The 24686-nt window shown below is 52.5% G+C and overlaps 2 protein-coding genes across 6 annotated transcripts in view; one reads left to right on the top strand and one right to left on the bottom strand.

Annotated features, from left to right (window-relative positions):
• Positions 1–9646, top strand: part of NEK6 (NIMA related kinase 6) — a 79174-nt gene extending 69528 nt beyond the window's left edge. For 3 of the 5 annotated variants that reach the window (XM_029919567.1, XM_029919568.1, XM_029919569.1), the window contains exons 9-10: positions 4640–4753; positions 8073–8183. In XM_029919567.1, coding sequence (XP_029775427.1) covers positions 4640–4753; positions 8073–8183 — 225 coding nt within the window. Of the gene's footprint in view, positions 1–4639; positions 4754–8072 lie in introns of all 5 variants that reach the window. The other 2 variants (XM_029919566.1, XM_029919565.1) reach the window with 1 other exon arrangement.
• A 928-nt stretch (positions 9647–10574) lies between these two features.
• Positions 10575–24686, bottom strand: part of PSMB7 (proteasome subunit beta 7) — a 59352-nt gene continuing 45240 nt past the window's right edge. Inside the window, exons 7-8 of the mRNA XM_029919570.1 lie at positions 13654–13805; positions 10575–10807 (exon numbers count right to left, since the gene is read on the bottom strand). Coding sequence (XP_029775430.1) covers positions 10696–10807; positions 13654–13805 — 264 coding nt within the window. The 3' untranslated portion in view covers positions 10575–10695. The remainder of the gene's footprint in view (positions 10808–13653; positions 13806–24686) is intronic.

The following is a 24686-nucleotide window of genomic DNA, read 5'->3' as shown; positions in this document are numbered from 1 at the left end:
GTCCGCGGCACCTAAACGCATGTCTAACAAGGCAGCATCCGTGTTCGTGGCTCCCCGGCTTCAGGCTGTCATTCAGCGCGGTTGGTTTATTTGCTGGCAGCGTGTGGGGCCATAGAGCTGGCAGCCAAGGAGGGACTTTTGGCAGTGGGAAGTCAGTGAAACCAGTCAAGTCTTTTGGGCATGGTAGTCCTTGGGGACGGCGGGCACTGATCTGCACCCAGTGGACCTGGGCCTCCCACACAGGAGGGCTGGCGTGGTTGATGTGGTTAGCCACGGCCAGCCCCTCGGAGGGTGTCGGCAGCAGGGGCTCTGCTGCCGGCCACCACCCCTCTCCCCGCGCCCCCAGCCCTGCGCAGAGCAGATGTTTTCCCCACAGACGGGGAGGGAGACGCATCTGGGCCCAGGGCTCGGTAACTGGGAGCAAGCCTCCCGCCGACACGGCTGGCGCTCCGGCCTGTGGTGGTTCCCGGGGCGCCAGAGCCCACAGTGAGGCTCCCGCCCACACAGCCCCTCCAGACCCTATCTGAGGATTGGGGGGGGTGCTCTGTAGGGACACACCTGAGCCTGGGGGAGGGGCGGGACAGCCCAGAGCCAGACAACCTGCCGATGCCGCCCGGCCTGCCCTCCCCTGAGCCCCAGCACGGACTGATGGACTGGAAGTCTCTACAGCCCCCCCAGCCCATGTTGGTTTCCTCTGGCTGCTGGGAGGTGTCACCACAACATTGAAAACAGAAATTACTTGCTTTGCGTTCTGGGGGCCAGAAATCCAGAATCTATTTCAGTGGACAACAGGCATTGGTGAGGCCGGTTCCTTCTCCAGGTTCTAGAGAGAATCCATTTCCTTGCCTTGTCCATGGAAAATGGAAAGGTTACCTGCATTCCTTGGCTAATGAGCCCCTCCTCATGGCACTCTGGCGACACGTCTCCTCCTCCGTAGCCAAAGCCCCCTCGGCCTCCCTCATGTAAGAACCCACGTGGACCACCCAGAGCAACTTCCCATCTGGGGGACTTAATTCAGTCACATTCAGACTCCCGGTGACACGTTTATAGGCTTCAAGGATTAAGAGGCAGACATTGCTGGGGGCCTGAATTCAGCCCACCACGCCCCCTTTCACCTGGGCAGCCAGGCATCCACTGAGGAACTCCTGAGGTCACTTTAAGATGCTGATACCAACCCGTGGCCAGCGAGGAGCTGCCACAGAGCACTGGCTTGTGCCCCCCAGGGGTGGCTGCGGACCAGGGTCTATCTTGAAGAGGTGGCACCAGGAAAAACAAGCCAGTTGGCTCAGCAGCTGGGAACACTGCCAGGCTGTTGGAGTGAACCCAGGAAATCACCCTGGGTCAGTCCCAGCCTCGCTATAAGGGAGGAAACTGAGGTTCAGAGAAGTAGAGAGACTTCCCAGGGTCACACAGCAAGAACGTGGCCAAGACGGGCATGGTCCCCAGGCTGCCTATCAGAGCCAACCCCCCTGTGGACAGGAGCCACGCCTTGGGCAGGCAGGCCGTGCAGGCCTTCTGGAGCTGACCCACCCTGGAGTAGGTGCCGCTGGTGGGGAAAGGGACCTTGGGCCTCTGCCCAGAGCCCCTGGGAGAGGAAAGACCAGGTTGTGAGAAGCCCCGACTAACTTCGGCGGCGTCCCCTCTGTCCCGGAGGTGCCGGGGCTTGGCTGTGTTAGAAGGCCAGGGGCTTTGCTTTCATTACCCAGCACGCCCCACGGAGGTGCCCGACGGACTGCCCGGGCTCTGCAGAATGTGTTTTATTTACACGAGAGCTCAGCTCTGAGCACGAGCTGAAGCGTTGGATCATCTGGCCCCAGGATCCTCTGCGGGGGAGCCTCTCACCGCAGCCCCGAGGGCCCGAGACCCAGCAAGAAAGCAGCCGGGGAAACAGACTAAGAATCAGCCGCCCCTTGTGCAGAATCCTGTTTGGGATCATGGCTCGGCCCAGAGAGTGCCCGGCTGGCTGCCTGTACCCCACGGTGGAGCAGGGGCGCAGACCGCTTGGTGGTGGGCCTTTGGGGGATCCCAGGTGACAAGACGGGTGTCGCAGGCCCTGACAGAGCAGGAGTCAAAGGCAGTTGCCCTCCTTCCTGTGACATCTCAGATCGCACACCAGTCTCTCCAAGCTCTCTCCCCTCACGTCCCCGGCCGCGTGTCATCCCGATAACGCCAGAGAGGGACAGTTCTGCATCTGAGGAGCAGCGCTGAGAGCCACGGCTCCAGCGGCCCTGACGAGACAGCCGGGCTCAGCCCCAAACGGCGACTCCTCGCTCACCGCGTCGCCCGTGCAGACGTGGGCGGTCGCCGGGGCGAGGATCTCATCATCCGGGGTAATCGTTCTAATCCCGGCATCTCGGGCAGCCCCGGGCCCCTTCACAGCCCAGCGCCCTGATGCGGGTGGAAGGCCCGTGGCCCGCAGCTGGAGGGGCGGGGTGGCGCCGCTGCCACTAGGATCTGCCTCTGTGGACGGAGAAGCCGCTGTCGGCGGGGAGGCCGGGAGCGAGGGCTCCTCTGGTGGAGCCAGAAGGAGGGGGGCCGTGCACTGAAGGCCACCAGTTTCTGGGGCCCTTTGGGACTGCTGAACAGCAGTGTTTGTGCAAGTCAGATTGACTTGTTGAAGGGCTTAGCCAGTCTCCCAGCTCTGACACGTGGAAAGCCAGGGCCCGTGTTAGTGGACCAACATTTTAAATGTCCTTTGTACTCTGAACAGAAACACTTTCCAGGAAAATCCGTCTTAATCATCTAGCCACAACTCGTAGGGCACGCAGATCACCCCGAGTGACCGCCCCAGAGCCTCAGCTGCTCTCTGCTGTGGCAACAGATGTCCTTTTGAAGCTGCCCAATTAACCCTTCGCACCCGAGGCTCTCGTTTTAACTATTGGAAATGCATCACCCGTGTGGTGCCGTTTTGCACACTCCGTGGTAAGGCCAGCTCGCCGTCGGCTGGCAGGGCCCGCAGCCCTGCCGAGGACCAAGGCCGCTCCCTGCAGCCCTCCTCAGGGGGGTCGGAGTCCCTGGTCACAGGAGGAGAGGTGAGGCTGGCCCTAAACGCCCACATGACAGCACATGAAAGTACCTGGGCACACAGGTACGAGGTCCCGGGCAGATGCCTGGACCCGGGTCAGAGGAAACCACAAAGTCTCGGGGTCTCCAGGTCACACTTTGCTGCTTTCCCAAAAACCGTCTGTAAACCCAAGGATGCTGCCTGGGCCCGAAGCCCCCTGGGCCCTCCTGAGGGAGGCCGGCCCTGCTCTGGGGGCCACCAGACCTGTTCACGGGGGTGAACAGAGGATGGGGGGCAGACCGGGACACTGAAGCTAGTGGGCACCCATAAACCCAGCACCCATGGGCTCCTCCGTGTCCTGAGATTGCACTTGCTGGTCTGCCCTTTGGGGCCTGAGGGCAACGAGGAGTCCTGAGGTAGCCCAGTGGCCCGGCACAGCCAGAGCGCAGGAGCCCCTGGCCAAGGCACCTGCGCAGACTGGCCTTGGCAGCCGGCTCCTCGAAGGAAACCGAGACCCAACGGATGGGCAGGCACAATTACCCGGCACACTTCGTTAGCAGGAGGTGCTGGGCTGTCTTGCGGCGGCAGCGGGCAACAGTGAGAGCGACCAGAAGCACTTGAACCCCATCATGGACTAATCAGCAGATGTGGCCGGCAGGCACTGCCGCTGGGCTGCCACTAGATGCCTATTGGAGCCACCCCGTAGCTCCCATGTACCCCCTTTGAGGACACTCCCCCAGTAGTACTTAGAATGGTGGGGTGGGGAGTCTGGGGAGCCTGGTCGTTCCCTGCCTGGGCGAGATCCCATTGGGCTCCCTGGTGCCACGGTGCCATGGGCCTCTGCAGGGCTGGTGACTGCTCAGCTCCTGCCTGCCACGCCTCACCACAGCCCTGCGCGTGGAGCGTCTGTCCACTTTACAGACTGAGACCAAAAGGCAGGCGCACAGCAGGAAGCGTGCAGAGCTGGGACTGTGGGCAGCTGGGGCTGGCCCGACCCCTCGCCTTCCACCCTGGAGCTTCAGGGCCTTCCTCCCACCCCTCCTCCCTACTGATGTCGGGCATCCGGCTTCCACAGAGAGCCCTGAACTCTAGGCCTTCGGACAGCAGCTAGCGAAACAGCCAGAATGAAGACCAAAACCACCTCACTCCCCACCCCCTCAAAATGCTAGTCCTTGGGTAAATAATTTCCCAAATGTACCGCACAGACATCCTCCCATGGCTGTCCTTGGAATTGCTTCTTAGAAACGGAAGACGGTGCACCGGAGCGAGCCTGCTGGGTGCCCGTGAGCGGAGCCTCCTTCCCCATCTGCCCCGCACACACGACCACGACTCGGGCCTTGGGACAGAGGCGTGAGGCGGGGTGCGCCTGCATGGCTGGCCCCCGTATCAGCTCCCTGTTCCTTGGTGCCTTTCAGGTTTTGTCACTGAAACCTCCCGCCACTTACATTGCTTATATGACCAGGATCACGTTAAAACTGCTTTCTATTGAGTCCCAGCCTCCTCGGGGTTTTGGAGACGTCCAGCTGGACAGTCACAGCAAGGACCAGAGAAGGGCCACACCCAAATCTGGAGTGGTCCCTTTGTCCCTGGACCTCAAGGCTGCAAACTCATGTTTCTCCCTCACTCCCCTTGCAGATGGCCGCTCTCCAGAGCCCCTTCTATGGAGATAAGATGAATCTCTTCTCCCTCTGTCAGAAGATCGAACAGTGTGACTACCCGCCTCTTCCCGGAGAACATTACTCTGAGAAGGTGGGTTTGCTGCCACCAGGCTGGGGCCTGCGACTGCAGCAGTGGCTCGCGAGGGAGGCGTTTCCACAGTGCCTCGGCTGTGGGGCGGAGCTTGGTTCCCTCGCTGGGTGGAGATTTCTGGGAAAGTGACTCCGTGAGGGGGGGAAGTAGCTTAATTTTACGGGAGACACCAGTGTGGGCCCCCGGCGGCCGCATGTGGCCTGCCCACGGGCCCGGAATCCAGCAGGAGCTGGCCAGGGAAGCCCCGCCGGCGCACTTCTGCCCCTTTGGCTCCCAGCTCGCGCTCGAGTGTGACGCTCACTGCCGCGGGTCCCAGAGACGGGCGCCATGTGGCGTCGGACACAGGACCCAGACGCGGAGGCAGGAGGTGGCAGGGCCCTGGCTTGCCCCGTAGCCCGGCTGGCTGCCATCCCGCTCCCAGGGCAGGAAACCATGGCAAGCAGACTGGTCTCCTCACTGTCAGACCTCAATCACACCTTGGGTTTTTACTGTCAACGTTCTGCTCTGGGTGCAAGGGCTCTGGGCGCAGAGGGACAGGTCTGGCATTGGGTCGTGCCAGCTACTAGCGGAGTGTCCCCTTCCTCAGCTCAGTCTTCTTGAAAATAGGGCTAAGATTTCCCCTTTGTGAATCAGATGTGAAGACGAAATGGCAGGTTTACAGCGCAGCATGGCTAAGGGCGTAGACGGGTGTTTGTGCGCTCCCTTCCCTGTTCTTGGGTGTCCTTTCTGGGTCTGTTTCCTCATCTGCAACGTGGGGATAATCCTCGACTCTATCTTACAGGGTGAATGACGGTAATGCATGTGATGTGCTCAGTTACCACCAGGCCGACACTGACCACAGGCTCGTGTGTCACGATAACAGCCCACATTTATGACTTACCATTGAGCCCTCCCCCGCCCCATGCCATTCCCATTTTACTGAGGAAACAGAGACACAGGTTAAAGTAACTTTCCTGAGGTTACATAACTTGGAAGTGGTGAAGGCAGGATTTGGACCCAGAGACTCTGCCCCCAACCACTATGACATGATGGCATGTGTCTTCAACACCCGGTTGTCCAGATGGGAGGAGATGCCGCCTGTGCAGCTCACTGCAATCCCAATCCTGAAGGTTCCGAAAGGAGCAGCCCGTGTCTCCCAAGGGCTCGAGCTGCGGAGACCAGGTCTCCCATCGTGCTTGAACCCTGTGTCCAGTTAGGCCAAGCACATGGGTCATCAGCCGCCCTTCTTCTGGCAGCCTTCATACTTAACGCCATGCTCACTGGCTACACACTCCCAGAGGGAGAGAGGATCAGGGGTGCACATCCTTTGGGGTTTATTTAGTACTCATGGCTTTTGCCTCAGTGGTTTACATAGTTCTACATATTGTTGAAAGAGGTGGAAGTGCTTTGGAATGGAAGTTGGTAGGAAAGGAAAAACTAGATTTCTTTACCAAGTTAATAGTTGCATTTAGTTTCTTACCTTTCTTGTTTTTGAGAGACTGTGTGTGTGTGTGTGTGTGTGTGTGTGTATGTACATACGCACCTACGAGCAAGGAAAGGGCAGAGAGAGAATCCCAAGTAGGTTCCATGCTCAGCATAAAGCCGATGAGGGGCTTGATCCCATGACCGCAACATCACAACCTGAGCCAGTATCAAGAGTTGGATGCTTAACCGACTGGGCCCCCAGGGGCCCTTCATTTCTTACCTTTTTAAATTGGGGGGGGGGGACCTGGATGGCTCAGTCAGTTTAGCATCAAGCTTTGGTTCAGGTCATGAACCAAAAGTTCTAGGTCACGGTTCACAAGTTCTAGCCCCACGTCAGGCTCTGTGCTGACAGCTCAGAGCCTGGAGCCTGCTTCGGATTCTGTGTCTCCATCTCTCTCTGCTCCTTCCCCACTCGTGTGCTCTAACATAAATAACATTAAAAAAATGTGGAAATCTGTACCATGTAGAAGCTTAGACTTACAACTTGGAGCAGATAGATCACTTCTCTCCTTACAGACAGAAGCTAAAATGAATGAATCTGAGTAAAGCCCTCAGCGGCCCCGCTCCCAGATCAGTCATTCCAACTTTGTGACCTCATTCTCCCCAGAGCACCTGGTGTTCACCCAGTCCACCCGGCATTTCTAGCCTGTGTGTTAAGCAAGGTGCTTCTTAGCGCCGGAGTCGCTCAGCACACCTCACTTTCAGAGTGTACATCACCTCTTAGAAATGGGTATAAAGGCACTTTATTGTTTGTTTCTCCTGATTTCTGAAGTTGACCAAACTACTTGCCAACTGCGGAGTCTCCTCACAGATGAGTAACTGGGAGTCCCGGTGACTTTACTGCCATTTGTTCTTCCTGGGTATGCGAACCTGTCAGGGGCCTGCCACTACCTCCCGCCGACTGCTGCAAGGCTGTGAACAGTATGAGCGCCTCGCAGGCAGCCGCAGCGCCAGGCCGGGGCTTCCCAGCGCCTCTAAAGCAGCGGAACCCCAAAAAGGCAGCGCGTGGGTTGGAGGGCATGCTCACAATGCCTGACCCGGAAAAAGCTCGTGTGCAGCTTGAAACCTCTCAGGTGTGAAAAGTGGAGCGCGTACAGTAGCCCCGGGGCCTCTATGTGACCCCTGCACCCTCCCCAGACTCCCTGGGCACAGCCACTGAGTCCACGTGAGCCCCATTATTGGGGACAAACCGCCTCTCTGTTGCCCCAGCCCTGCGGCCAGCCCCTCCAGCACCAGGTATTTAAGTGAAGAAACTGCGGCAAGCCCAGTGATGCAAGTTAAGATGTAGGCTTTTTTAAGGTCATTATTTTAATTACCATTAAAATAATTGGCACTCTGGCTATCAGAAGAACCGAGGTGATCAGAGGCTCAAGGTGCCCCTCCCCCACCCCAGGCGGGAGCAGCCTTCGGTGTCTGTATAATTAAAAGCTTCGTCTTTCATGAGCACAATAAAGAGGCCGGGGGTGGGCAGACTGCAGCCCTGCTGCATGTTAATGCATTTATTAGGATCAATAAGCCTTTGCCTTGAGTTTTGTCCTCCGGTTTGGGTTATCTGCATGACTGACAGCAGACACACACTCGTGAGTGTACACGTGTACACACACACACACCCCACCCCCCCACCCCCCCCACCCCTGTGTTTGGACATACCCACTTGCAAAGTGGCCTTTGGGGCCAGACAGGCATAGGACTGGTCTTGGCTCTCTGCGGTGGCCGTGACTGCACATCCGTCACTTCCGATGCGCTAGCCCTCACCCTGTGGGCACTGCGAGGGCTGAAGGAGTGGCAGGCAAGGTGCCGCCAGAGCCTCACAGGCTGCTTCCTGACAAGTAACACCGGCTTCTCTCCCTTACAGTTGCGAGAACTGGTCAGTATGTGCATCTACCCCGACCCCAACCAGAGACCGGACAGCGAATATGTGCACCAGGTTGCCAAACAGATGCACGTGTGGACGTCAAGCACCTGACTGTGGACGCAGCGTGCCTTATCAGAGCCGCACCACTTTGCCTTACTTGAGTCTTCTCTCCAAAGTGGCCGCCTGGTAGCCTAGATCAGCTAAGACAAGAGGGTGCAGCGGGTTCCCCGGAGGGGAGGGCCCGGCTTCACAGCAGACGCCGAATGCAGAGCAGCTGGGGGGAGGGGCACTGGTCACTCGCTAACTGGTTGTCAAAATTCGAAAGTCCTTTCTTTTAAACTGTTTGTGGGCAATCTCAGCTGGGTTGTTAGCAAGGGTGGGTGGCTCCCGAGCCACTGCCGCGCCCCTTGCATCTGGACTGAAATGTGAATCTTTAGGGTAATTCCTTCAGTGACCTGTCGAGGTCTGTAAGAACAGGAAAGTTGCAGGAGACCGTGGGATGTGTGGTGAGCCTTTCAAAATGGTTAGTAGCAAGTTCGGTTTAGCTCTTAGAATCTTTTCAAAAAAAAAAAATCAAGCTGTGTGCTTGCTCTGTCGTAAAAGGCTAAAGTGGAAATCATTTTTTTTTAATAGAGTGGAGATTTTCCTAATATTTTTATCTACGTTTATAACGTGCTGAAGGCCGCGGAGGAGAACCCGGCACCGGGCACAGAGGTTCGCAGGCAGTGTTGGGAAGCCCTGTGTGTCCCCTGACCACCGGCCACATGCTGGGCACCTCGTCACCTGCTCGAATGCTGGCACGTCATTTAACAATCAGTGGGAAGCGTTTTCCGCGTGGGAAGGAAGCATGGGATACAAAACACACAAATATGAGACACGCCTGCGGGCTGTTCTCAGTACCAGTTCTGGTCTCCAGCTTCCTCCCACGGCCCCAGGCAACTTTCTTCACCTCTCTGAGCCTTAGTTTCCTCACCTGTAAAATGGGACTAAGAATATTTACTTTCAGCATCGCTGACAGAATTTGAACTAAAACATGCAAGTTGCCTAGCTCATTGTAAGTGATCCCCAAACAGCAGCCACCTCCACCTTCACAAAACTGAAGTCACAGACCATGTAAGAATTAACATACAGCTATATCATGTGTAGGAAACCAGAACTCTGTGCATTTATTTCTTGTTCCCAAATAGGATTAACTGTGAAGACTAATTTATAAATGTGAACTTAAGGAAAACTCAAGCTCTGAAGGAAATTGCTTTTATACTCAAGTTAATCCTCAAATGGTCTAAGTTGTCACCTGTTGACTTGGTGACAGTTCAGCCCTCCAGAGAGAGACACGCCCGCCCGCTCTGCTGGCGTCCTGGTCAGGTGCTAAGTGCAGCCACCTTGCTGACCCGGGACCCAGGCCTCCCTGGGGACGAAGGACTCGGGCTGGGCCCCTACTCTGTCTCCATGTGTGACCTCTGTTCTACTGTAACACTGTCGGGTCTGAGACATTTTCTTCAGATGCACCTTTTGCTTTGTACTTGTTCTCCATGTTTGAAATAAAATGGGGTGAGAGGGGTCACTTCTGTGAAGGAGTGTGTACAATTCAGGAAGTCCTAATTCTGAAACCGCTTCATGTCTCAGCCAAATTCCTTGAGACGCCTTTAAAACCTCTCAGGCCCCAGGCATTTTCAGGCATCTTGGAATTTTCTTAAGCTCCCCAGATAATTTTGACAATTGTCAGCCAAATGCTGCCCCGAGTAATTCCACTGTTCTCACTAGCCCCCTCCCCACAGTTCTGACAAGGGGGCTGGACTGAGAGGGGGTTCACTCCGGAAGACCATGGTGCCGGGACGTTCTCATGCACCCCAGCCTGCTGTCTCTGGGGGAGAGCCCCGCCCCGAGCTCCTGCCTAGCCCTTCCCGCTGCAAGTTTTTCTGATTCCACACAGGATTTTTTCCTAACACATACTCTGCTTAGGGCTCTGAGCCTCTGCTGTGTCACCCTTGGCAGACTCTGCCTCAGACCCAGATGAACTTGCTTTCTGCGTGCCCTCAACATTCAACACCGCCTCCTATGGCACGCTCTGGAGGCGTGAGACCCGCAGGCCCGAGTGCTGTGAAAGGAGGTATCCTAATGATTACAAACAGCCCCAAAGCATCCCTCTGATGCCCATGAAACCGGCCCAGGCGAAGCTCACCCCGTCTTCCCAGCCACGGAGAAGCGAAGTGTCCGCCTAACCTACCTGCGTTTTCTGGGCACTCAGAACTGATCGTCACCACCTCTTTCCTATTTGGCCGCTGAGGTAAAAGACTGTGCTGCCCTCACCCTCAGTAAACAGAGCAGGAAACCTGGGACGGCCCTGAAGAAAGAGAAGCAGTTAGCACCTGAGGTGGGGAGAAGCTCCCCGGAATTCTGCAGCAGGAGCCTCGCCTGCTTTCAGGAGGGCTGCGTCGCTCACGTGCCGGGTCACTGAGCCTTGGTGGCCAAAACACCACACAGCCCCCAGGCCTCAGCCACTCGGTTTGGTTTTCATTTTTATTGGGTTCCATTCAGCACACACTGCCAAAAGAGTATCTTATGGGGGAGCCCCCGCGGCCCCCCATCCGCAGATCAGTAACCACCCGTCCGCGGACACCATTCAGGAAGTGTCCATTGTCTGCACGGCCTCTTCCAGCACCTCGATTTCCAGGTTAGTGACTCTTTCAGTGAGGACTGCAGTGGTCCCTCTCTCACATCTATACCGGCCAAACCTAATGGGAGGAAAACAAGAGCCGAGTTAGGATCCCCTCAAGGGGCCCCGCAGGGCTGGAGGGACTCGTGCTCAGGCAAGGCAGCAAGCAGGCCCGGCCGCAGAGCTTGGCTCGCCTGGCTCCCGCCTCTGTAGCCTTGCGGGGTTCAACTGTCCCAAGGCCACTCTCCTCAGTGCTCAAGTGCCACAAAATGGGGACGCCTGGGAGAGATGTGCATTAAGAGTACTACAGAGCACCTGGCACTTAATGGGCACTGGGATTTCCTTCCCCACCGCCTCACCATCCCCAGAAGATGCTGGAAAGCACTTGGTCGTTTGTGCATCAGCCTCCCAGGAGCACCTTTCAGTATCGGCGGGAAGCAGATCTAACATTAGGCTGCCGTCGTCCTTCTCTTGTACAGAAAAAAGGACTTAAGTCTTATCTTAAACACTTTAAGAACATTATAAGTATAAAAATGACCCACAGCCGGACTCTGGGCTTGTCACTTCAGACTACACTCGCCAGCCTCGAGAAGAGTCACCTGCTGCCCGAGCCGGCGTGGCGGGTCACCTCCACGACACGCCCCACACCTTCTCTCTCGGAGGGACTAGACAGCGGTTTCTCTGAGCACAGCAGTCTCTAAGATCCACGTCTGAGCTGCTAATTCTCACATCGGGGCCAGGAATTACAAATACCGTCACACAGCAGTGCAAATCCAACTGTTCTGGTCTGTCCCCAGCTGGGACGTTAGCTCTGTCAATCTGGCACGGACTAGCAGAAGGCTGCTAGCTGTGCCCTGGCCACGTGCTCCTCAAAAATCACCCCCTCGAATGGGCACTTGTGCTCCAACAGGGAGCAGGAGGCAGAAAACAGTGTGTGACGTCAGAGTTCTGTGTAAATCAGGAGGCTGAGCAGCCTAGAACGGCTGGCTTCATTTCTGCTAAACCTTCCGTCCCAACCACACTCTCCGAAGGATGGGGCGGCAGCACCTTTTAAAGATGTACCCCACCCTCCCCTGCTACTGTGAAGACGTGGCTCCTTCCCCCAGACCGACCCCTGGCAGCCTGTCATCTTGGAGCTGGAGCCGCACGTGGCTCCCGTGTGCCCAGCTCCTCTGAAGCACATCTGTGGGAGGCGTGGGCGCAAGAGCCGCCTCACAGCCCTGGGTTATGGCGCCGGGGTTGGCGCGCAGGGAGGGCCTCCTTGGCAAAGCAGGGCTGCAGAGGGCTGGGAGCAGAGCCTGTAGGAAGGTGCAGGCCCAGGTCCGCACCTGCCCAGGCCTAAGGCTCCGCCCCCGCCCGGACTGCCAGCTCCGGGAAAGGTTTCCCGACCCCAGGGAGTGCCCGGCCACTCAGCCACTGGCAGAGAAGATGACGGTAAGATCCCAGCGTGTGCACTGCTGTCACAGGGCCTGATGCCGCATGGCGCCTGCCGCAGGGCCCAGCACCTTGCACACCGCCTCACCCAATCCTCACAACCAGCTGATGGGATCATTTTGTTTCTGGGCCTCTGTGTTTAATCTCCCTTATAGATGGAAGACCGCGTCCCCAAGAATTACAATGTGCCACTGCTGGGCACAGGTTCCTTGTCCAACACAAATACTACTTTTCACAGCTCAAACGTGGCTTCCAGAATCCTCACCCAGGACACTGTTCAGTCTGGATGGAGGGTAACCACGCCCCCTCCCCGAACTCTTCACCACAGACTTGCTCAGCTCATGCAGCATCTTGTAAACCCGGGGAGGCAGGCCATCAGGGAGCTTGGCTCCCCCAGTACAGCCCCAGGAAAGGTGGTTTCCTTCCCTGCTCGAGGCCCCAGGTACCCCCCGCAGCCCCCAGGTCATCAGAGACCACCCAATCTAGCTCCATCATTTCAAAGACTAGGAGAGTGACACACCCAAAGTCACCATGCCAGGCCATGGGCAATGACATTTCTCCCACCCCTGAGCCAAACTTCTTGCTGCTGAGCTGCCGCACCCTGTCATGAGCGCACGGGAGTTCCTGTAACGCTGAGTGCCATGCTGGTTCTCAATGTTCTACTCCTTCCATGGGATTACTCCCAATTTGGAATCTGGGTATATGTAGTGAGCGTTAAAGGAACCATTCCAGAAGGTGATGTGCTTGACACACTCTGGCCTGGCTGTGGGCAGGACGGGAAGTGGTCGAGTTTAGAAATCCTGCCCTGCCACGTTCGTATGAACGCAGCCGGAAGCAGCGCCCAGGAGCCCCGTCTTGGGCAGACGGAGCCAGAGGACAGCCGGACAGCCCCGGGAGACCACAAATGCACAGCTCATCCGCACACACCAGCCACAAGGGCTGCAGACCTTCCCGTTCTAGTCAGCAAATCATCCAGTCCCCCAGTGCTAGCCCGGGCCGTACCACTGACACACGGGGCCGGCTCAGCACAGGCCACAGGCTAACTGGCAGGGCCCCCTGGCCAGCAGGCACCAGGGAGCTCCCAGGCTAACTTTCGGAGACTCCTAACCAATGGCTTCTACCCACTTACGACTCCTGGACCACTCTGAGAAAAGCTATGGGCTGCCTTCCCTGCAACACGCTTCTCACAGACCTCACGGGCTCAAGAGACCAGAGAAAGAACAGCAGGTGATTCGAACCTCTCCCCACAACCCGCCAGGGCAGGGCTCTTTCCTGGGCCCTGCTCTGCCTCTCCTTCGACATTTTCAATTTAAATCACTCAAATAAAGCAAATAATGACTGAGAACTGTTGTGTAAGGCCGGCCTGGGGACACTGGATTTACTTAAACCTAACGTGGGTAACAATCGAGAAAACCCTGCTGAAATGCCACGGAGAGATCGAGAGTGGCCAAGGAAGTTAGGGGGCACAGGCAGAATTTCATCTTCACTCACCGAGTGCCCTTCTTGTTGGGCACGGAGTATGGGCGGAGAAAGTCCAGCTTGCTCTTGTTGATGACACAGAGATCAATGTTACTTCCAGACCCCAGGTCATTGAAGATGCCAGCTGCAATGGCTTCACTCACCAGCTTCTTGGCTTCCTCCTCCTGAGAAAGAGAATGGCAACAGTAACACCCACGGTCAGGCTGAGGGCCTGCTCTGCCATCAGGAAGGGCTTTCCCAAGCAGTGCACAGAGTCACCCGAGACGAGACGTAGCCATTTTCAATGCCCATTTTATAGATGAAGAAAAGGTCTCCAAGTACAACAGTTTGCTGAATGTCCCTCAGCTGGCAAGTGCTGGAACTAGGCATTTCAGACCCTCTATGCACATACCCCTTCTTCAACATGCTGCTTCACATCAAGATAATCACTGCATGACTGAGGACTATGGGCTGACAGACAGCAACTGATCACTGAAAATCGAAGTCAGTACACTTTTCTTGTAAAAGGCCAGGTAGTAAATATTTTAGGTTTTGTAGATCTCCTGTCCCTGTCATAACTACTCAACTCAGTCACAGGAGCACAAAACAGCCATAGCAATATATACACAAATGTATGTGGCTGTGTGCCAATAAAACTTTATTAACAATAGGCAGTGGGCTAGATTTAGCACTCGGGTTGTAGTTTGCTAACCCCTGGTCAAAAATGTTCAATAATGGTTGGAACCTGATTCCAGATAACATAGTGAAGAAGTCAATATCATTGCAGGGGGGTGGGGGCTACACCAAAACATTATAGTTCTAAAAAATGGTGGCAAAGCCAAGAGCAGGACCTCTTACCCAAAAAATTTACTGCCTTCTTCTAAAGAGTGTACATGTTCACTGAGTGATTCATTTCTTTGAATCAATCTCCTACTCGTTTTAAATCTTTTTTTTTTTAATGTTTTATTTATTTTTGATACAGAGAGAAACAGAGCATGAGAGGGGGAGGAGCAGAGAGACAAGGAGACACAGAACCGGAAGCAGGCTCCAGGCTCTGAGCTAGCTGTCAGCACAGAGCCTGACACGGGGCCCAAACCCATGAACGTGAGATCTGACCTGAGCCGAAGTCGGAGGCTTAACCGACTGAGCCACCCAGGTGCCCCTCTCCTACTCGTTTTAGAAGCAAGTCTAAGTCACCAACAGTTACTTAAGTGGATTAAGTCATTTCTTACTCGAGAAGGCCTCTCACACGCCAGGACCTATGCTAGAAGCCAGGGCTGCAGAGATGGATGAGACCCCCAGGTCTCTGCCCTGTAGGGGTTTATAGAGTCCAGCAGGGGTATCCAACTTAAGAAACTACACGGCGGTGTGATACGGGCTGACGGAGAACTGAGAAGGGGCTGTGGGGACACTAGCTGGGCCAGCCACGCTTCAGGAAGGGCTGGAAGGCCATGTGACAGACACACCGAAAACAAGGGAGTAAAACAGAAGGCAGGTAATGGAGGCAGCAAGGTGGGATGTGGGGAACATCAAGTACAAGTTCTTCGGGCAACAAGGACAAAAACAATCATTCTCCCAAGGAAGGGACTCTAACCTGTGCTGCCCTTTCCTAATTCACCAGCATGTGAGAGTCCATAAGCATGCAAGCTGAACTAAAGAGCTCATCTAAATATCACCCTTTTGAGAAATACACTCTCTGCCCCAAAGTCCAGTCTGAGATCAGCAAAGGGCAGATTGCTGACTTTCTGTTGTGAAAAGATCTGAGCCACTCAGGGCTCCTGCTCCTCTGCCTGCCCTAGGCCAGAAAGTGGGATTCCAGGGACATGAGCACCCTCTACAGACTCGGAGAAGGACAGAGAGGGCTCTGCCGGAAGTGGGGTCCTCAGCAACCCAGCAGTAGGAGCTAGGGGGGTTATTCTGATCTTCATGCCACCAGGTTTTTTTTTCACTTGCTGAGTGGCACCTATGTGGGACCGAGGGAGCTGGTTATTCTCTGTGCACATATAGCCCCATGAGAATCCATTCAAAAAGGATCCTCTGGCCAGGAATCCTCTCCTGGGGCTCTCAACAGGCCAAAAGCCAGTGAGGGTGGTTGCAAAGCAAGCATTTTAGGGAGATGGCTGCTGCTACCAGACAGACAGCAAAAGCCAACCAGTAACTTAACACACTTGTTTGCAGAGCCTCATTTCAACTTGTTTCTCTTAAATGACCGCAGTTGCACCTGTGGGTGCGTGCGTGCGTGCGTGCGTGCGTGTGTAGGGCACCTTCCTTATTCCCTTGCTCCTGACCTAACCTCTTCTCTTCCTTTCTCTTCTCTGTTATTTGAGGATTTCCTTTGCTCTGTCATCACGGCTTTTCTCACCACTGCTGCCGGTGCCCTGGGCCAGCCAACAGCACCTGGTGGGTGTCACTACCCTACAGGCAGCACTTAGGACTGACTGCAAACTTAAATTTCCCAAATCACTGGACTTTTGGGGATGGGATACATAATCTAATGTCCATGAATTAAACTGGGCACACGGATATCGGAATGTGACAGTGCAGAGATCAAACAGGTTAATGAATCTTCCTCTATTTTGTAAATACTCTGTAATATAAGTAGGTGAACTTAAAAAACTTAAAAATGTGCAAAATGTACTATGTATAGCTTGATTTATTGATAAAATCACCATAGGTGCTATAATTTAAGTATAAAAGGCTTTTAAAAATTGGGAAAATATACCTTTCAAATTCTTTTCCTCCCCACCAATTCTAGAGATGATAGTTCCTTAAGGAAGAAAGTCTCACAAGTCTGGGGTACCACCCGCATCTCCTATACACAGGGCTGAAGCTATGTTACGAAATGGAATGGAATGAACCTTACATTTCACTGAGCACCTATCATAATGTGCCAGGTACTAAGTTAGGCATATTGCCGATCATCATTTTTACCTCTGCCCTTAACACTCTTCTGACGTTAGTACTGAAAAGAAACTAGAGCTGAGAGAGGGAATGACTTGCCCACGGTCACCAAGCTAGTAACCAGTAAAACAGGTCCACTGGCCTTCAGAGCCAAAATGCCACAGCACCATACCAGCTCACAGGTAACCTGCTCAGCTGACTCGGTGAGTTAGGGACAGTGGACAGCAGTTTCCTACTCAGGGTATGTCACTCCTCAGTCACCTAAGATCTTTAGAAGCTGGGCATGTTGAAGAGGAGGATGGTGGTTGCCCATTAATCTTTGGGCCAACTAGCAGTTCCTCCAACAGTCATTTCCGTAACTGGTGAGGGAGCGCTGTTTCCCAGACTGCCCACAGGCCACCTCTTAAACATTCCTATAATGTAATAATATGGCAGAGATCAGTATGAAGAACTCATGTCTTATTTCACATACCACCCACCCCCACCAAAACCCCTCAAAACGCAAATAGGGTGAAAATCACCAAGGGCTTGTTGTCTACCCATTACGTACAATAGTTCAGGTCTTCAACAAATATTTAGAAGACACCTACTGTGCTCCAGGAAATGCTTCGTATGCCAAAGACTGTCTTTTACCACTGTATTTCTATGCTCGGAATTCTAGACACATATGCAAATATGCTACTGGGCATATTCATACTGTGTTTTCTTTATAGTGGAGTCTCACAATTAAACAACTCTTGTCTTTAACAAGTTCTACCAAATATTTAAGAATACCATTGAGAAGAAACCACAAACTAAACGCAAGAGCTGGGGAAAACACCACATTTTTATCCATCTCTGGCCCACAATAAATGCAGGAAGCATTGTTTCTTCCTTTAGGATTCATTCTTCATAGGGAAACTGCGCCTCCCTTTTCTGGAAGCCGAGGGGCAACCTGAGTTCTGAGTAGCATCTGCCTGGGGACAGCTGTGACAGTAGAGGGGCTCCGACGAGGACCCTGCAGAGCCCGTGGCCCCAGCTGGTCAGACCCAGGTGCCCTGCTCTTTCCCACCGCCAGGCCAGCATTCTCCCCCAGACAGCTGCTCATGGATTTACGCTGAGAGTCCCAGGCGAGCTTGGATCTGGGTGCACACCGACCAGGAGGACCCGTCCTGGCTACTGGGAAAACGGCCCAACGGCTGCTTCCTTTTACTCTGAGACACCACCACCACCTGGTGAGTAAGAGTTACTGTGGCAGCAGTGGAGGCAGACAGATGGGGTCTGGATCCTGTTTCCTGCTTACTGCTATGCAAACACGGGCAAGTCCCTTCACCTCTCCGAGTTTACTCTCCCTCCCTATAGCACAGTGATGATAAAAGAGGATTTACCACAGACTTCTGCAAGAACTAGAAATAAGGTACAGAAAGCACCTATGACAGTGTCTGGCACATAGCTGTTGCTTAGTAAAAGGTAACTTATTTACTAAAGCAAGCCAGAGGGCTCCTGGAAGCACACAGATACAACTTATCTCTAAGCAGTGACGGCTTGGATCAAACCCCAGGCCAGGAAGAGGAGGTCCAGACAGACCTGCTGACAAATCTGCACCCAGCTCTGTGAAGTTCCTGTAATAATTAATCCAAGCAAATAGCACACTCCCTAAAAGTTCAGAGAATATAAAAGGAGCACTTCCTGCTTTATGGCTACAAAGACCAAACTAACTGGGAATATCAGTCCCCCGGGCCACGCCGGCTTCTTAAATGAGATTACAATAAGAGTGATGTACTGTGCTACAAGTCAGCTGTGACAAGCAGCACTTTATAGAGCTATCTGTTTGTCTCCATCACTGCATCGTGCAATGTGTCCCTGGACTCCAATGTGCAGCTCCATTTACCGCTACATGACAAATGGGCAGCACTTGTAAAAGGCACAAAGAGGTCCACGTCGGCCATGTAATGGTCACCACAGCTGTACCCGAGTGCTTGAGGGGACAAAACAGACCCCCAAGTTCATTAAACTGACCAGTAATGGATCTTTCAAAAAGTGCCTTAGGAATCGTACAGAAAAGGCTAAAATAAATAACTCAGCATGGAAGGCTAATCTGAAATGGTGTTTGATAAATTATTTATAACACAGGCGATTGTCTGCATTTAATATTGGAGCTACTAGTAGCATCTTTAAAAGATGATTTATGTGTTGTAATGCTATTAAACTTTATATTGGCCCACTGCTAGCTATAAAGTCTGCTGAGATTTAGAGAATGAGTTTTAAACTGTCACTGCAACATCATAGGAGATGGAGACTGTATTAAATCTTTACTTTAAACCTGTTATCTAGAGAGTTGCATTTTGTAGACACTCACAAACTGATAGATTACCTCGGCATCCGCTCTGGTGCAGGTCCAAAATAGTGCTGCAAAGAAACTTTTCCACATTATTCTTGTCTACAACTACAATCGAATTTCTCTTCTCACTTAAGTGATTTTTAGATTGAGAATGTCACCGCAGGGAAATGCAGGTGCCCCAGCCAATGGGTACCCTGGAAAGTTCAGCATCAAATTAATACTCTTTAAATAAACCCTCTATATTCTACCAGTTATGCATGCTGAGCAGCGTTTTACTTACATTAGGGGCAGGCAAAACATTAAATATGCATTTGATGGAAAACCTAACATACTGTTTTAGATACAGCTTTGGAATGTGAAAACACATGTGTGTGGCAAGCTGTCTGAAACAACTGACTTGACCTAAAACTTTTTTAAGAATTTAAAAAGAAATACAAGGAGTTACTTGCTGGAAACTATAGCCCATTTATGTGGCTGAGGCACTGACTGAAAAAGGAAGACACGGTCAGCCTTCTTCAGGAAGAACAGAGCCCCGCTGGCTCTCCTGTCTCTGGGCTCCGCAGGTGCCTCCCTCTGCCTTCTGCCATCCGTCCGTCCTGCCTGCCCGCGGGAGTCAGGGGCCGGCGGCCGTGCTGACCTCTGCTCCGGGGACAGAGAGCTGTGGGGGGCGCCACAGCTCAACTCTCTCACAGCTTCCATCACTTCTCCTGTTTGCGAGGAAACCTGCGAGGACCATTTAGGTCGTAACAGTTTGCTCCTTTACTGAAAACTAAGAATTTTAACCAATGAGAACTGAAGCAGTCTAAATTCATCTTGGGAAACCGGCATGATCTTTTGTCATTTTGATTTTCTTGAAGCTACAAAAAATGCTATCGCTCTGATGATCTGCAGCCGAGCAGATTAAAAGTCCAGGTGTGGCGACGGTCTGCGTTCTAACGAGAGGACCCAAAATCACTCGTCTCCGTCCCTGGTCCCGCACTGCTAGCACGGGGCTTGGTGCGGATGTCAACAAATGAAAACATGAAACACCAACTTCAAGTGCATCCGTGGCTTTGCCAAACTCAAGAGATGAAATGAGTTATGAGACAGATCAGACCAAAAGGCGTAGTTCCAAAAGTGCACAGTCCCAGCTGGGGACCACGGAGCAGAAGGACTCAAAGACACGTAAGCACGTGAGAGAAAGAGGGTTAAACACAATGTTCCACAGCGGCCTGTGGACACACCGAGGTTCTGCCTGTGCCACTGACGCGGCCTGAAGGAGTCCTTTGTGGCTGATGGCTGAATAAAATTTAAAGAGCTCAAAAAAGTGCTTAAAACAGTCCTCCCCCCGCAGCAGAATGTTCCCCACACTGTGTAACGGACACGATGCATCCCATGTGTAGTCACATATTTTACAGTGGAAAACGTGAATTTGTTTTCAGACTGGGCTATATGACAAAAGCAGAAGTGTCTGAGTTTTGGTTTTGGCTCGAGCTGTTGGGATCCAGGGGGCCCGCCTGTGTGAACACCTGGGGGCTGTCAGGTATAAGTGAGGCGCAGCTGGTGCTCAGTGTGCCCAAGGTGGGAAGCACTGCCGCTTCTTTCCCCCACAGCTTGTGTGGCACCCAGGACGCGGGCGCTGCCAGTAAGGACGGGCAGACGTGCTGTGAGTGCAGGAGTGATTTAAGAGGTTTTCAGCAGGGATGCGAAGGGATGTTCACATTCAAGGAACTGCCAACAACGCCACTGCCGAGTTGGCCTTTCCCAGATCACTGAAGGATACAAAAGCCTGATCACAACTCAGGGCCAGGAGAAGAGAAATCTGAGGCCGCAGAGCCAAAATGGGCCAGACACTGCCACAAAGAAAGAGAAACGCCAGGACAGCTGGGTCACTGATGGACACAGCACTGAACTCTGGGAGCCATGGGGTGCCTGTTGGAAGAAGAGGGATCATGCCTCTGTCCAGGGGCTGCTGGGAGGAATACAGGGACAGCAATGTCCCTGACACAGAGACTTTACAAACAGAACTGTTAGCAAGTTCTAGGGTAGAAGGAGAGAGACCAGGGGCACCCACCACGCCCCTTGGTCTGAGCCAAATGCTTATGTTACTTAGTTAACCCTCATCCTCATTGCCTGTGAGCAGCGGAAACCGAGGCTCCGACAAGGCTGACTGACGCACTCACGGCACACGGCTGTGTCAGACTGGGAGTCGGGGGTGGGTGCCAGGTCAGTGCCTCGCATCACCAAAGCCTAGGTGTTCCTATCCCGCCACAGGAAAAACCGGTGATGGCTAAGAGGTCTTGCTGGATTCTGAGACTGTGAATGGGAGGAAAAACACCTAAGCTTCCAGAGGGAAAAGGACCAAGAGAGACAGGAACATATTGCTTTCTGAAAGAAGAAGAAATCAGCGTTCACAGCATATGTGTATACAAATATATATTTCCAAGGCTGCAGTGAATCAAATATAATCAGAGGAAAAAAACAAGACGAGATTTACAGAAAGAGTAAGAAATATGCTCAACAACCCTCCAAATGAAAACCAAGCTGCCCCAGGTAGTAATAAGATCTTCATAATATTTCTCTCTCTCCAGTGGTCAGTGATAACTCTGCCAAGAAATTCCTGCAGATGAAAACAGAGGGGGGAAAAATGAAGCGAATTTGTTCCTTGGGTCACAACAAAGATAAGAAACAAGAGCCACACTCACATTGAGCCTTTCTGCCTCCCAAATCTGGAGGACAGAGAGCACTGCAGAGTGCGGCCACGTGTGGGAAGGTTATTAGGGGCCATGTGCTAGCACAATCCTGCTTCCACAGCCTCACGAGGAGTATGAAGGGCTAGAAGGAGATCCATCGCAATACAGAGCACCTTTGAGGAAGTCTAAAGATGACCACATAGGAAGGAAATTTCAAGTGATGCAAAACCTCTGAAAGTAATGTACAGGTCAGCTTGGTTCAGCAAACATTTACTAACGCTCTAATACTCATGTGCTCCCCAGTGCTAAACACTGCCCCAAAGAGTGTCGAGTCCAGAAGGGAGACAAGAAGATAAGCTCACTACAGGGGCGCCTGGGTGGCTCCGTCGGTGTCCAACTTCAGCTCAGGTCATGATCTTATAGTTAGTGAGTTCGAACCCCACATCTGGCTCTGTGCTGACAGCTCAGAGCCTGGAGCCTGCTCTGGATTCTGTGTCTCCCTTGCTCTCTGCCCTCCCCCGCTCACGTTCTGTCTCTGCCTCTCTCTCAAAAATAAACAAACATTAAAAAAAAATTATGAAAGAAGACAAGCTCACTACAATGTGGTAAGAGGTCTTAAGAGGCCGGCCTGCTGGCAGAACTATAGGTACAGAGGTATCACGAGGCACGGGTGATGAAGACTGGGCTGAGTCTTGACATACAAGTAAACGACAGCCAAGCCAAGGGGCTGAAGTGGGGGAAGGAGTAAACCATGACAGTGGGGAGGAGGAGAAAGGTGTGGTCAGAGAGCCTCACGGGCCATACACAGAGCTGGCCCCGCGTGCGAGCTGGCGAGAGAAGCAGAGAATTTTAAGCTGGCGAATGACGTAGTTAGGTTTGTGCTTCATGACACTGCAACCCAGAAGCAGGACGGGAGGAGCGGCCAGAGCAGGCGGACGTGGACCAGGTGAGCGGAGCGTTCCCAGTGAGACGGACCGGCAGCGGCACCGGGCGCCAGCCAGGCGAGGAGGAAGCGGCGGTCGGGCGGGCGTGCAGGAGATGGGAAGTGGAGGGTGCCGCCCGGACGTCCAGCATCAGTCACGGGCGCGGGCCCAACTCTCGACAAACTCGGCCACCACAGAAGGGCCTTTTATAACTTCTTGGCAGCTGCTTTTCTGGTAGGTTGATGAGAGACACGGATTAAGTTAAATTATACATTCTAGGCACCAGTAAGCTTCTGTGGCAGGCAGCCGTCATCAAAACCAGACAAGATAATGGCAGAGCCAGTGAGAGCTGTTGTTCTAGAAAAAAAAAAACCAAAACATTTGCCAACTTTTAAATGCCATTTCATTGGTGGCAGGGGCTCTCAAAGTATGTCTGTCTAGCCTCTGGAGTGTGGTAGAAAAAGTACTCACGTTGGTCAACAGTGGGGGCAAGATCCAAAAGAATGTAAAGAAGTTAAAAGGGAAAATCATGGTCATAAGGGTTTGGCCGTGTGCAAAGTAATCAGGAAGTAGAAGTGAACAGACCTAAGTAAAGCAGACAGCAGACGGGGGAGTTAGGGGGCAAGAGGTGGGTGGAGATCCTGAGGAGCTACCAACTCACAAACTTCTCCACGTGGACCCTGGCTGATCACCTTTTCCCGGGACCCCAGGCACACACAGTTATTCAAGGTACCTGGGAGGGAGGGAGGAGCTGAGGCAAAGAATTTAAAAAATGAAGACCCAGGAGATCCAAGACCTGTTACTTATGAACTATGTGACCCTGGTTGTAATATTCCAATTTCCTCATCTGCAAAAGAGACCTAAAACCAGCTGGGATGTGGGTGGTCATAAGGATTAAACCAACGTACTCCATGCATAGGAGAAACTGCTAGCACAGTACCTGATACGCAGAAAATCCCTGATGGATGCTAACCTGATCGAATTCTCCCCCTTTCTCCAATGTTCACAAACACCGTTACCAAAAGCCTAACTCGTGCAGAACCACCGATGCAATGGGCAACTAACTCAGTTTTTTCAACCCCCAATTCAAAGTAAATCAATTATGAGTAGCCACTGTACTAAAAGTGAAATTCAAAATGATGCCATAAAACCCTGCGTTCACACAAACACCTTCCATACAGAATTTACTGCCACGTCAGTAAGAACTATACTAAACAGCACATTTTCACTTATTCTATTTCATTAGAAATTATATCCTAAAAGAAAACAGAAAAAGAACTTACATTACTGTGTGCAGGCACCGCGCCAAGAACATTCTTCCACTTACTACTCCGAATAGCCCTTTAAGGTAGAACAACCCTACGTCCATTTTACAAATCCAGGAAACAAAGGCTCTGACAGGGAAAAGGACTGACCCAAAGGCACATGGCCAACAAGAGAAAATCTGAAACTCTACAGATGACCGCTCATGGGTTCGCTCACCTTTTTAAAGTAGTTCACCTCCAAAATCCTTCAAAGTTGCAAATATGCTTACACAATGCCACTCAATTGTTCCTGCAATTCATCATGCCTATTAACGTTTGGTAAAACTAAGAACATCCTGATGAATTTCTCTAATACAGAATGTACACTCATCAAACCCCAAAACAACAGCCTATCGATTCACCACATTAGTACTACATTCAAAGGTTTTCCTTCCCCTATGAGGATGAAACCTCTCAGCAAACAGAATGAGTCAAGTTGTTTTCCAACCACCCTGTATATCAACAAAAAGATACCATTTAACTTAATTTCCCCATCAGGCCATGGGTCGATTATAAATCTTAGCAAAAACTGATCAAGAAAGGCAAGTGCAGTTCAATTTTCTTTTGACATTTTGGGGCAAGAAGTAGTCCGGGGATAAGAGAACAAGCTTTTGTTAAGCTGAGTACAATTTACAAATACGCTCCTAAGAGTGCCCTCAAGTACTGACTTAAGCCCATTTTATGCAAGAATTTGGGGTTTTATAAACTGGGGCTCCAGGGGTCACACAAGAGGCAAAAATCAATCTTCACGCCCAGACGTCTTCAAAGCCCTGGCACACACTTTCCATCGTGCCTTGTTTTTGCTTCTCTGTCTCCCCGACTCAGTTTGCCCGAGTTAAAAGAAACCAATGTACTTGTCAAGGAATCAAAGTTAGTGAGCCCTTGAAATCTTTTCAGTATTCTGGTATCCCCACAGTTCCAAGTTCAGGAAAACCGTATGCTGACA

The sequence above is a fragment of the Suricata suricatta genome, chromosome 13, assembly GCF_006229205.1.
Source record: "Suricata suricatta isolate VVHF042 chromosome 13, meerkat_22Aug2017_6uvM2_HiC, whole genome shotgun sequence".
Lineage (NCBI taxonomy): Eukaryota > Metazoa > Chordata > Mammalia > Carnivora > Herpestidae > Suricata > Suricata suricatta.
This window is presented reverse-complemented; position numbering and strand designations above follow the sequence as displayed.